The sequence below is a fragment of the Ixodes scapularis genome, unplaced genomic scaffold, assembly GCF_016920785.2.
Source record: "Ixodes scapularis isolate PalLabHiFi unplaced genomic scaffold, ASM1692078v2 PGA_scaffold11__112_contigs__length_91849675, whole genome shotgun sequence".
NCBI lineage: Eukaryota > Metazoa > Arthropoda > Arachnida > Ixodida > Ixodidae > Ixodes > Ixodes scapularis.
In genome coordinates this window covers 24,649,589-24,663,248 of record NW_024609837.1, presented here as the reverse complement: position 1 = coordinate 24,663,248, position 13,660 = coordinate 24,649,589, and the positions used below count along the sequence as shown (strand labels likewise).

At 42.9% G+C, this 13,660-nt stretch overlaps 1 protein-coding gene across 1 annotated transcript in view; it reads left to right on the top strand.

Annotated features, from left to right (window-relative positions):
* Positions 1-13,660, top strand: part of LOC8037361 (neuroblastoma-amplified sequence) — a 74,030-nt gene that overhangs the window by 50,710 nt on the left and 9,660 nt on the right. The window contains exons 42-51 of the mRNA XM_029989216.4: positions 285-475; positions 3,045-3,155; positions 4,536-4,783; positions 6,581-6,699; positions 7,332-7,421; positions 7,623-7,736; positions 8,735-8,817; positions 11,041-11,200; positions 11,919-12,067; positions 12,359-12,448. Of these exons, the coding sequence (XP_029845076.2) occupies positions 285-475; positions 3,045-3,155; positions 4,536-4,783; positions 6,581-6,699; positions 7,332-7,421; positions 7,623-7,736; positions 8,735-8,817; positions 11,041-11,200; positions 11,919-12,067; positions 12,359-12,448 (1,355 nt within the window). The remainder of the gene's footprint in view (positions 1-284; positions 476-3,044; positions 3,156-4,535; positions 4,784-6,580; positions 6,700-7,331; positions 7,422-7,622; positions 7,737-8,734; positions 8,818-11,040; positions 11,201-11,918; positions 12,068-12,358; positions 12,449-13,660) is intronic.

The window sequence follows — 13,660 nt, the reverse complement described above, 5'->3', positions numbered from 1 at the left end:
TCAATAATAATAATAACTTTATTTTCTTTAGCTTAATGGCCCAATATTACTCTCAACTAATTTTATATTGCACATACTATTTGAAATCTATCATTATTGCCTATTTATTAGACGAGAAAATCCCATCCTCATTTTTTTTGGCAAATTTTTGTCCTCATACTTGTGGATGTCAGTTCGCAACCCCCTTTCGCTTTCCTAAAAATTGGTTTGAGTCGTCGGCGCCTGCGGTCTTTTGTCCCGCAAACACGGACCACGACACTCGCGTTGATCAGCCTCGCTTGCAGGCGTCGCGCTTGGACACCAAGACTGTCCCGGAGAAAACGGTCCGCTGCGCCGAACTGGCCGCCAAGTTCCGCCGCCTCCAGGCAGACCTGGGCCAAGCGGAGCTGCTGCGAAAGCAAGGAGGCAGCGTGGACGTTGCACGGTTCGCGGAGGACGACCGTTACAAGGCCGAAACCATCCTGGGAATGGCTCTGTGAGTGAACGTTTTTTTTACAGCGATAGCGGTTAGTGTCCCTTCTCAGCGAAAATCACAAGGCCCCACTCTACAGCAGAGTCATTGTTCTCCCTCTACCGTCATTCTTCACACACGGCAAGGCTCTCTCTCGCTCCCCCCTTCCCCCCTTTTCCCCTGTAGGTTACCGCTGTTCCGAAAAACCCACGTGATTGTGGGGAAAACACTCTCTTCTTCATCCGTCTTTTCCCCAACCCTGCAGTAGCCACCGTTGCAAAATACCCTCGTGGTCGTGCTGTGCGGATGAGTTCCCTCGCTTCCCCACTGCTGCCACCCAAGTTCCGTTCTCTTGTACTCTCCGCAGAACAGCTCGCGTACATACTTTTGCTTCTTCTACCGCAGGCGTGGTCACGGTCACCCCTGTTGTGAAAGAGCATTTCAGCTAAAAAAAGCACGTCTCCGTGTCCTTCTCTAGCGCATAAAACGTCTAGCAAAATCGTTCCACCGACGCACACATCTCCTCACACATGTCTCCTACATCAATTCTACTGAAAGCAAAGAACGTATTGTTAAAATTGTACAGCACACTGGCTGAAGAAAAATCTCCTTCAACATGTGTTTCCACAATGCAGCAGCTACCGCTGTCAATCGCAGCACACTGTGTGGTTGTTTGCAATTTTTCTGTTACTTACAAGCAATGGAGGTGGAGCTCATGCTCGCCCAACTGTAGTTATGCCTCGATTCGGTCAGTAATGGGTGTCTGCTTAGGCTTTCATTTGAATTGTATGGACAACCAGGGGGCCCTATACTCGACCCAGGTATCTGTACTCACTCGGCTTTAATCGAAAATATACGGATTAATGAGCCATACTATTGAAAATGGAGAACAATTGTTACAAAATCGCAAAATGACAAAATTTTAAAAAATTTTTCTAACTATTATTTTATTTTATCGGTACGGTTTATTCATCTGCATATTTTCGATTATTTCCTCCGGAGACCTCATAAAATGATGAAAATTACTTATGATACTTACTACCTTGCTTTATATAGAAGATAAAGTTTTACAATTCTATAAGTAGGGTTCCGCGTTTTCGGTTTCTATTTTTTCAAAATTCGGCGTATTTTTTTCGGTGTTTATCTTAAAATTCAATTTTCGGTTTCTATCGGCGTATACTTATGCCCACAAAAGTTTATCGTCTTTTTTTTTTTTTGTGAATATAAAATAAACACCAATGGACACCGGATTAGATGATCCTTGTAGCTGATATTTTTGGTCACAGAAAGAATAAAGGCACAAATACATTGAAAAAGAAACGGGCCCTTTATTTGGCAAATGTGTGCAACTCTAAAAGACACAAGAAAAAAAACAACAGAAGTATAAACAAGTCAGACATGAAGCCATGCCCAAAAAACATGAAACTTCACCTTCTGTACATCAGAACTACCGCGATCTTATTATAGTACACACACATGTGCTTTCCCAGGTTCTCCACGTTGATCAGCACTCTTTCTTTCCTGTTAATATGACCCTGAGGTTTGAGAATGCCCTCTCAACGCTAACACTGGACACTGGCAGGCTCAGGAGATGAAGCGCTGCCTGATCCAAAATCAGCCAATCAACCAATTGTGACTGCCAAAAGAGACACGGTGCGACGTTCTGGAGCACAACACAACATGCAGAGCTTGCATTAAGTTCCTTCAACGAGTTTGAAACCACGCTCGTACATGGCGAAGTCATGGGCATTTTGGACTTCACGTTCCCGATCGATGATGCGCACATTAAACCAGAACGTTGTGATGGCATCCGTCGATAGACACTGTCGTTCCACTTTTTCGCAAGGGCTCTGCGGTACAACTGAAGGGCCAAAGCGACTTTTTCCGGTAAAAACTGAATTTTACAAAATGGATTCGACATACTTTTATCGGTTTTTATTGGTTTAAATCGAAAATGCCGAACCTAAAAACTGACCTTTTTCGGTTAAAACCGTATTTCTGAAAATGGATTCGGCATACTTTTATCGGTTTAAACCGAAAACTCCGAACCCTATCTATAAGGCAGTACACATAGTACCGCACCATATTCAGAGAGCTCCTTATCACAATATGTAGCATGACTACATGGATTGTTTTACTGCATATAGCAATACCTATACATAGCATATCTATATACTGGCAGCTGCATGTGGCCCCACAAAGTTTTCGCCCTAGAGGGAGTGTGTTAATGGTTGAATTGTATCATACTAGCCCTATCTTGGGTTAACCTTGTTAAATCACTGTGCGGCAGACTAATAAGGGGCTGAAGTTGGAGCACTATTGCCAAAACGTCAGGGTGTCGGGCGTTTCTTCGATCAATAGCGTCACAAATAGCGTAACCCTCGTTTCGAAAATGACACGTGCCTCAATACTAGAGAATGCTCAACCGTGTTTTGTTTGTCTTATCACACAATCAGAAGTAGATCATGTAGCTCATATTCCGGTCCATGTACTGGAGAAGAAAGCAGGTTCTTCAGTGTAATGTGATCGGCTGTACTTGTCAGGTTTGAACTCATTTTATTTATATATTTTTTCCCCTTTTTTTTCTGACCAGCACGTCTGATCAGGAAGCGCTGCGGGTTGCTGTCTCCCTTGCCCGGTCCTACGACCTCCCCCTGTGGGATGTCTACTCGTGCCACCTCGAGTTCCTCTTTTCGGAAGGCTGGTAAGGACCTTTCATCCTTTGCCCTAGTCTACATCAGAGCCTCTAAATATGTTACGCTTAGAGTACTGTCGAGACCAATTATAACGAAGTCAACGAGAACAGGAAATCACTTTGCTACATCCGCTATTTCGTTATAACCGACTTCTTTATAACCGATCTCGACAGTGTCGACACTCCGTTTCCCAATCTTCTCTTGGGCGCCGCCATTTTGGCGCATGGCGCAGGGGGGGCACTATTGGTGATCGTAACAACTCGAAAACGCGACTGCCCGCTTTTTAGGTACAAGGTAGGCAAGCACCGGCAACACCGTTTTGCTCGGTCGCGGACTGTTTCCTGACGTTTCCGGAGGACGAAAAAATCCTTTCTTTTTGCGATTTCACCATTTTCTGCGGTTTCGGGTAAAGCTTCGGATAACTGGCGACTGTGATTTTAAGCACTGCCATGACTGAAGCGTCACGACTCTGAAGTGTTGTTTACCGTAAACGGCTCATTTTCGTGAGGACCTAATTTTTGCAATTTTTCTGGCTCAAAGGATATTGCGAGCATATTTTCCCGCGGTAGCAGATACTTGGCATACCGCTTCCAGTTGCTGAATTTCGTGCCCGCGCAACATTCCCAAAAACCACTCTGCGCCGAATTAGCGAAACATAGAGCTCGTGAAAACAAAGTTGTTTACAATTTTTGTGGCTCCAGCCTACATCACACCATCCACTCTCGGCCGTCTTATTAATGCGTCAGCATTAGTACCTACAGGACAGCAAAAAGCTGACGTTGTGTGTTTGCGGACGAAACAGCGCAAAGGGAAGCGCGCCGTGTAGAGAGGAGGAGAGTAGTGGAGGACAAAGGCGAGAGGGAGGCGATATCACGGAGCGGAAGCCAATGCGCACACGGGAAACCGGTGAACAGCGAAAGCAGCGTCGGGCTGTGATTGCCGCTGCTAAGCATGCATGGCGGGTGAAGGAGACAGAGGAGCGAAAGCAGCGCCTAGCTCGGCTGGCCGAAATGCGGCGCAAGAGGCGGCAAGCCGATGCGGGTCTGCGTGCGACAGAGGCCCGAGGCAAAGTGGGCTCGGCGAGCGGAAAGGCAGATCCATTGGTGGATCTTTAGGGAATCCGTTAGCATGACCTTTGGGAAAGGCGACACGCGTCCGCTTTTAGGGGAACGCTAACACTAACCCTGTAATGAAGCCGAAAGGAAGCAGCAAAAAATAGAGGAAGCAAAAGAGGAAGCCAAAAGAGAAAAGTGAAGGGGCCAGCTTTAGCGTTTCCCAAATGGGGACATGTTTGACGTTCCCCAAGCGTCACGCTAACGCATGCCCTAAAAATTCACCGATAAATCTTTTAATATTTTTTTCGTTTTTTATTGTCCCAACTTCAACAGCGGTGTTGCGGACATCGAAGAGCGCCTGTGTGCCGACGGAATGTTGGATGTCCTGTTGGAGAATCCCGATGGCTTCCGCGACCTGCTGATGGGCCGAATCTTTCCGTTGCTCGACGGATCGGACCACAGCGTCATGGTGTTTTTCTACACCCTGCTCGAAAAGTGCGCTCCAGAGTCGCCAGACGAAGGAGACCTGAGTCCCGTCGAACATCTCAAGCTCCTAGGCAAACTGCGAAAGTCGTGTCCTGGTCAGTGGAAAATTAAGCTATGCGTTTGTTTCTTAGGCATTTTCTTGTTTGTGCATAGACTTCAATGTAAGTTTTAAAATTGTGCTGCTTCCATGCCATTTCCTGTGCTCCTGTGTTCTGGTTTAAAATATGTTGTTTATTTGAATGTGGGCTGCTTGATTTTAACTATTATTTGGGGTCTATTTTATTTATTTATTTATTTTTTTTTTTCATTTTTTTCTGGGAAGGATTAGGAAAGGGTGATTAAATGTAAAGCTAGAAGGATTCAACATCGGTCTCGGGTTTTTACGACATTGAAAAGTCACCAGCTCTCCTCTACAGTATGCTCGCGATAATTCAAACTCTGCTATTTCGTACTTCTGGTTAATTCAAACAAATTTAAACATTTTTTGGTTGTCCTGCTATATTTTTAACGTTTTAAGCCGCTTAATTCGAATAGCGTTTTTGTGTAATTCATACTTTTTGTTCTTGTGGTCCCGTTGAGTGTGTTTCTTTCCAAGAACAGGCGCACTGCAGAGAGGCAACACCCGCGGAGCTTGCTTCCGCGGGTGTTGCTTCTCTGCAGTGCACCGGTGCTCGGTGAGAAGTGCACTCAACAAGGCTTAAGCAGGGCACAGATGAGCTATGAAAACGGGCATCACGTAGAAATTTTCTTAGCAACTTGCGCGGACGCTGTGACGTGGTGGCATGGCATGGGTCCACGTCACGGCGTCCGTGCAAGTTGCTATAAACTGCCGCGCGGTGCCCGTTTTCATCGGTCGTGGGTCCCCTGCTTAATAGTCTGCATTAGACAACTTCTTGGCTTAATGAACAAACTTAATTTTGTGTTGATTTGTCATGTACCGTCTAAGCAGTCCACGATAAACAACATTTTTGAGGGATAAATAAACTGACGTCATACATTTCACAGATGTTTCATGTGTGGCATACCCGCTTATGATCAGTAAGCCTATGTAGAGGGAATCATCAAATATCTGCTTTGTATGTGTAGCCATTCCTATGGCAAATTATAATTCTATCTTGCATCATATTTAGATGAATTTCTGATAATTCAAACTTCCGATAATTCAAAGAAAATTTGTTACTTCCTGGAGTTTGCATTAATGAGAGTATACTGTTTCTTGCTTGTTATTCCTATAAAGGTTGTTTTGTAAAAAGAAATTTCCAATAAAACATAAATTGCTTTGTTTCACATTTAATTTTATAGTTTGGAATGTGATCTCATAGTGAAACATAAGTGAGGGTTACACTTTGCCTGACTTTGCCGTAAATTTGTCACTTTACTAGTTGTAAACATTAGTGAAGTGCCAAACGATGGCAAAAGGATGGACATTGACATCAGTTGTGGAAAACATTTTCTACTTCCTTGTCCGAAGACCTTAGGAAATCGAACAAAGAAGCCTGCATATTATTTGTCGTACTTTGCTGTACTTTTTTATATGTTTCTGAGCAGCAGTATATTTTGTTCAGGCAATTTTATGCTGCCGATTTTATTAGTTTGAGGCTCACCCACGCTGAATAGATTTCGATAAACGCTGACCTTACCTTAATAACATGGGTGCCGACTTATTGTGTCATATTCTTCAGGGATTAGTTTCTTTGATACTATAACAATTCTAATTTTTTTTTATAGCAATATTTCAACATGTTTCTTTTTGCTTATGAAATAAACACGGTCAACTGAGAAATCCCACATAAAATGGACTTTGCCATAGTAGTGGAATCAAAGCAGAAGTCATCATAGTTTGTTTTATGTGTGGAAAAGGCAATGGTGGCATTGAGTTTTATGTGTTTTAGGAATCGACTACAAAGCTCTTGTGTCGTGCAAATGCTCTCCGCTTGAGGCTTTGGGGCCCTTCTTGAAAAAGGACAATGTGGACATCCTCGCTGACTTGGCTCCCAGCATTCCAAGCAAGGTGAGGTTTCTCCAGCCTCATCATCCCTTTCTAATTTAAACGGACGCTAAAACTTTTTGTAGTCTAAAAGATATGGGGTTTGTTGCCTTTAGATGAAACAAAAGTTTACTTTAAAGTAGTTTCTCTCTGAATGTTTTAGTTCAGCATGATTTGTCCATAATGCTCGTAACATTACCATCTCCTGGACAAACTGGTTCCTTTAAAGAAATAAAATGATCCACCCTATTGGGATTGAGACAGGCGTTTGTGATCAAAGTTGCTGTTTAACAGTCACTTCATAGCGTCCTTTGTGCGAAGAACCAGTTTTTACTTTGGAACTGAAATGCCCTAAATTAATCTGTTTTATTTTTATTTATTTTTTAATTCCAGGATGAAACCTTCAAATCATTGCAAATAAATAATGACTAAGTGTTTTTTTAAATTGAATTGAATAATCTTTATTCGCTTTTTGTTCTCCTAATTTGGCAAAATATAAATTTGTAATATAGAAGGATATCACTTTTATGCTAGTCGACATTGCCAAACACACATATATTATGTCTCAAAATACAGATTTTCATCTACTGAAGTCTAGTTTGTGATACATTAATTTCCTCCCAATTCATCTTGTTTATTGTTTGCTTTTGTCTTAGGAGGAAGGTCGCCTCAGCTCGTCTACAATCTACTGTTTATGGGCCTCCAAGCTCTTCCTGTCAAGAGCTCAGGAACGAGCAATGACAACGGTTTGTTTTCACATTACCCATCTTTGAACTGTGCATAAATATTCATGCTTTGCGCTCTTCTGCAAAGAGACACCAAACGCCATTTTGAAAGAGAATTTAACATTGCTTTGTCTAAACTGTCATGTAACAAATCTGGCTTTAAGTTTTTGGGTGTGTTTTTTGGTCATAATTGGAGTGACTAGGATGCTTGATTTTCGGCAGGCGGAGTGGGCTAAGCACTTTGAGACGTGTAAGACATTCCTCGGCCGCCTCTCACCGTCCTACCTCGTCAAGTTCGTCGAGTCCACCGCTTTCCACGAGTCTGCGATCGAATGCGTGAGTTCAGCTTCCCCCTCTTACGTCTATAGTATATTATGCATGCTGACGATGACATACGATGACGATGAAAGCAATGTCCATGTCATGCCATCTGTTTCTTCAAAAGGAGGTGTGTAAATTCCATGCCGCAATCGTTACTCTTAAAGCACACTAATCAAAGTTGCAGTTTGGTACTTGACCTGAAATGTAATTGAGTTAGAAATTGTACAGTTACATTCTTGCAGATCTACCTAACTGCAGTTGCAGGTAATGACAGAGTAACTGAGGTACATTGAGATGGCTTTTAAAGTATCCTAAGTCATTGAGGTGAACACTGGGGCTGACTTCTGTTTCTGGGCCGGAAAAGATAATGACACTGTACCGTTTGATTGGGTGCTCAGAGTGTGAGGGCAGCGGTTAGACCTTATGCTGGTGTTGGGAGGAAGATCAACATGAATTTGTTTTGTCAACATTATTTGGAGATGTAGCTACAACCGAACTACCTAGCTTACAACTCATTGAATTCACTTGTAAAGTATTTAGTAGTTGCTGAAAGTGTGACTAGTACTAATTGTACTAATTTATATTGCATATGCTGCTCAGATAATACATAGCTCCCATATTTTCAAAATTTAGCTGTGTTTTGCGTTTATACGAAAGAAACCTGTAACAATATTTTTTTTTATTTTTGCTAATTACAGTAAAACCTCGTTATAACAAAGTTGAAGGAGCGGTCATAATTATTTCATTATAACCATTAGTTTGTTATAGCCAATGTCCATTTCTTCCCACTATTAGCAAGCAAGGCAAATTATGATTGCTTTTTTATATCCATTAGTTTGTTATATCCCATTTTGTTATAATGAGGTTTTACTGTAGTGTCTCGGTATAAACTCCACATCGCTAAAGCATGAAATGGGCATACATTTTTGTGTACGGGTGGTAATTTTATCAAAACAAATGTGACCTCTCTATTGTTAGAAGTGAGAGGCTGGGACTGTTGTCGTGGTTTTCAGGTAAGCCGACGGATCCGACTGGACGTCGTGAGGCAGTGTCTCAAGATGGCCAAACAAAGTCAGAGCAGCGATCCGGACGAAAAGTAAGAGACTTCACCCCTTGCACGCATATTCCCCCTCACAACACGTGGTCGTGACACGACGTCGGGGTACTACGCCTAAAGGCGCTAGAGTGAGGTGCCAGGATTTCGCACGCTTATCTTTGTACAACAGAGTCATATTTTTGCTTAAGAACACAAGTTCGAACATGAACCGGGCGATCACGGTGGAAAAAGGTAAGATTAAAGACTTCAGGAAGTCACATTAGTTGTTTCGTGTCTCGTGACTATGTGTCTGGAAATTTTGTCCAAGTTTGTCAAGTATTTCAAGGTTTCTGTCAAGTATCATAGGTTGGGCCCGAAGCAGCTGATTTTACACTAGCAGATTTTTGAAAAAAAAAAAAAAAAGCTTTATTTCGAGTCACAAATTTTTTTTTTCCTGCAAGATAGGATTTCTGGGTCGTGTTGGCCTAAATATCTAAGTATACTTGAAATACAGTGTCGGAGTCCTTTTGAGTGCTGTCTGTCTAATGCCTCTGTTATATTAATTAAAGTTCTGTGTTTTTCGATAAATTCGAAAAACTCAGGAAAACACCTGCTGGCAAAACTTTTATCAATTCAGACTTATTTCATAAACTCCAAGCTTCAATGCAAAAAAACATTTTTTTTTGCAATTAAGTTTGGAAAGCGCTTGGGGTCAGTGGTCTTGAGAAAATGTCACCCCAGTTCTCTTTCAAATCTTGGACCATTGACGAAAGGAATCTTGCCGCCTATCTCGTAAACGTTCATCAGGGCAAGTTTCGTGTCACGACAAAAGCTATTGTTCCGGTTTCCAGTTGGGGCCATACTATTTGTTCTTAGAGGAAGGAGGGGTTGTGTTCTTGTAAGAGTGAAAGCTGTGAACCTAAGAGAGTTTGTAGGGGGGAAAGAGGCGGGCGGGCAGTTGAAGCTTCTACTTTACGCCCTTTACCACGCCGTGCAGCTGCAGGGTAGGTTGATGGATAGTATGGGATGAATACGAGCCTCCCAGCTACTAACTTCGGGAGTTTATTGATTTTAAGGTTTCCACGTTTATCGAAGCAACACTTGTTTGCAACTTCTGTCGTGGGACAAATTAGCATTGCCAATGGCATTGGCGCGAATGCCAAATCCAGCTGAAGAAATATTAATTGATGCAAGTGCATTCTTTTGAATCTAGCATACGTTTACACCCATATATGTTTCCAATAAAAGCACTGCAAAATTAAGCTCCGAATTTCAGAGAATTGGAAATCGATAAAAAATAAACTCCAATAAACTCGGAATTTTCGGCAAAAAATAATCTGAGAAAACCACCCTCCGAATTTGGCGAAAAATAAACTCCAAAAACACGGAATCCCAGTTATAATCTAGCAGTGCAGGCCCATTCCTTTAAAGGGACATTAACGAGGTATTTATGCTTGCCGAGATTTTTATTTGATCATGACTTATGAGATTCCAACTACCCAGAACACAATTTGTGGCTCGAAATTCGTTTTCTTTCTGCCCGAAAACCCCCAGTCCATAATTGGCCAGCTTGATGCGCGCTCACTCTCTTTTCCATGTTCACATGCCATTCAAACTAGCGTACCATATATATTCAAAATCATCCCAAGCAGACATTCAATAGTAAAGATAGAAAAGAATATGAACCCCATTTTTTTGTTCCTCACAAGAAGCTGTGAATACATTGATTAAAAAAGAATGTTTCACAGATCACACAGAGTGCACATACTACGTCTTTCTCAACACGGCGACGGACGCGGGGCCGCTACTTCGAAACTGTCATTCGCTGTAGTGACCAATCGATTTTAAAGCGCAGCCTAGCAAAACAATCGTACGACAGACGGCGCATGCAACGTCACTGCCGTTGACGTCTGCTTCACACACTAGAGAAGCGGAGTAGTGGAAGAAAAAACTGTAGGGAGCGATAGCCACCTGATTTCAGGCAACTCTCTCCTCCTCCACATTTCCCCCTCCTTCTTGGTGCGCTCAGTCGGCCATGAATCTCCGTGCACACGTTTTAGTTTCGGGGCAGTTTAGTTTTTTTGGCTTTATTAAAAGTATATACATGACTCTGCAGCAAGATATTGAGTGGGTAGCAGTGTCCTGATACCATTATAAATTGCCTAGCAAAATATAAAAAAATAAAATTTGTGGTGGTGTCAGTGTTCCTTTTTAGCAATAAAAAATACACTTTGGGTCTTAATGTTTCTGTCGGTCAAGTTATGGTGTTCTGACCCCAACCAGGCAGCAGTGGAGCGATGCAGCACAGACGCTCCAGAGGTACCTGACCCACCTCCAGAGGGTGGACGACGGAGTCTTCGGAGAGGCGGCCATGGATCTCGAAGATCCCGTGGTGCAGCAGTACGCCACCGAGTTTGAGCTGTCCAGGGGAATGCCCGACAAGGTGCGTGAAGCTACACTCTGATGTTGTCTGTCACCTGTCAATGGCTTTTTGGTTCAATTGCGACGACCCTGCAACTGTGCAGTGGTGGGGATGAGTCATAATGATTTATGTGGCTTTTGAATTGGGTACATCTGTAGATCTCTAAGTGACCGTATCTCTGCCCCTACGCGGCAAACCCGCCAAACAAAAAAACAAAAAAAAAGGGTGTATAGACGGAGTGGATTTTATTTCCCTTTGAATTTTCGAATTGCAAAGCCCTTGAATGGGCCTGACCTGATCCTTTTAGCATTTTGTATGAGAAGAAAATCAAAATATTTATTTTGGAAAAATTATTTTTAAGTTATTTAGTTCCTAATATTAAGAAATGATTCAGCATTCACTCTGAAGGTTCAGTAAATGCAGATAACTTTTCTTCGAGAAAATCTTGGTCGCAATCTTCTCTCTTTTGAGAAAGAAAAAAAACAAAAATGTAAGATATTACTTTTTTTTTAACACCTCAGGTTTTGAAAATGTACATGTGAATAATGCTCTAGAATCCTGCCTGAATCGGAAGCAAATTTCAGACTTTCCTTTTATGATTTCGGCCCAGTTACAGGACCCCCAGGCAATGTTCACAAGTTCCTACCAAGACAGATGATTTTGTAGTTGTGCTATCTCATACTATGGCTGGCTGGCTGGGAAATCTTCAACCGTCTGTCCCGTGTCTTTTTCTTGCAAGCTGGAAGCCATGCTGTTACGCTGTGCAATGTCCGAACACCAGCCCGGACTTTTGCCATCACTGCTGTCCTGCTGCCCGCCCAACACTGTGGACAAGCAGCCGACGGACATCTATTCCGACGCCATCTTGCTCGCCTCTGAGCAGCTCAGGTGAGGTCGTCTGACATTTCAGGGGTGGCCTTTTTTGTTCCCTTTTTGCGCATTAAAGGGGCAGTCGAGTGCATAGTATTGGGTTTGTTTTTTTATGGCAGCAACTCGACCTATGTGCTCTGCACATCTTGAGAACTCCAAAATTATGATCATTTATTACCTTTTTCTCTGGTAGGAATGTGACCGAATGTCGCGACATGCAAATTCAGTACTTGCCTGTTGTTGCGTAAATTGTAAATAGTAAATTTTGCATGTTCTAAATTCAGTTGTTGCTTTTGCTGCTTTTTTCAGAGAACCAACAAAAAAGTTGCACCCTGTTTTTGAGACAGTGACACCGGAGGATGTCTTGGAGCGAATACTTCATCAAGTTCTCGATGAAGGGTAAGTTTTTTTCACCTTATAAAGCAAACTTAAACTGGTGTACTGTATTTATTCGAATATAAGGCTAGATATTTTTCCAAAATCTGTAGTCTCAAAGTCATACCCCGCCTTATATTCGAAGCTCAGTACAGTGTAGACCGCATATAACGTATGTCGCAGGAGTCGCGAAAATCCGCACTATAAGCGGTACCGCTCTATAACCAAAACATCAATTTTTCAGGCCAAAATACATGCCATGAGACAACTTACCTTTGTAAAACAATTTATTTTATGTTAGATGAAAAATAAAGCTTTAGTTTGAGGAAAGTCTTTATTTCACCAGACTAGTACACTTCTCTCTCAAGTGTGTCACACATTTTGAAAGAAATGAGTGACTTTTGCCTGGCGCTGCCTTTTAACGGCGTTGCGGGTTACGGACGGACGTTGCGAGCATTCAGGATTGCTAACCCTAATCACTTTTCTTTGGTGATGAAAACGCGTGAAAATTCGCATCCTTTATACGGTACGCGCCAGTAATACCTTCAACTTGAGTGCAGGCATGAAATGCTCCAAATAAGAAATCTGGGCGATGTTCGAAAACACAAATGCTTAGAAATCACCACTGTAGTCGAAGTAAACAAACACGATGACACGGGCGTTTCTGCCGTCTTGAGAGTGCCGCCACGGCACTGCCTCATGAGTAGGTGGATCTTCCCTTCTAGTACATGCTGGGTCATCATAGCGACACACAACGAAAATTCACAGTCAAGGATAGCGTTTTTACGCGGAACGATGAGCTTCCACCACGCCGTCTACGTCGACGATCACAACTGATGCCATGTTTGCAGATGGAAGAAGCCGGCCCGCGACCGGCATGCAACGCACGTGAACATTTCTCCTCGACATTTGATTGGTCTCAGGATTGCGCCTCACGTCGCACGCTGGAGATGGCAGATTTCTGCGACTTGGCTGATTTGAAAGTTTGCTGGCCAGTTCATTAAATATATAGACGGATTTAGATTGTAATATTTGACATGGCGTTGTTTCCAACGCAGCAAATGGATGCGCGCACGTGAACGACATGTGCGTGCGTCCCTCCGTTGCTATGACAACTGAAGCCTCTCTCCTCGCTTCTCCTCGCTTCTTCGAGCAACTTCCTTGGCCCGCGAGTGCCGCTTGCGGCTAGCGCCGTTATCTAGTGTCGCACAGGGAAGCGTGCTCGCTGCACCGGTC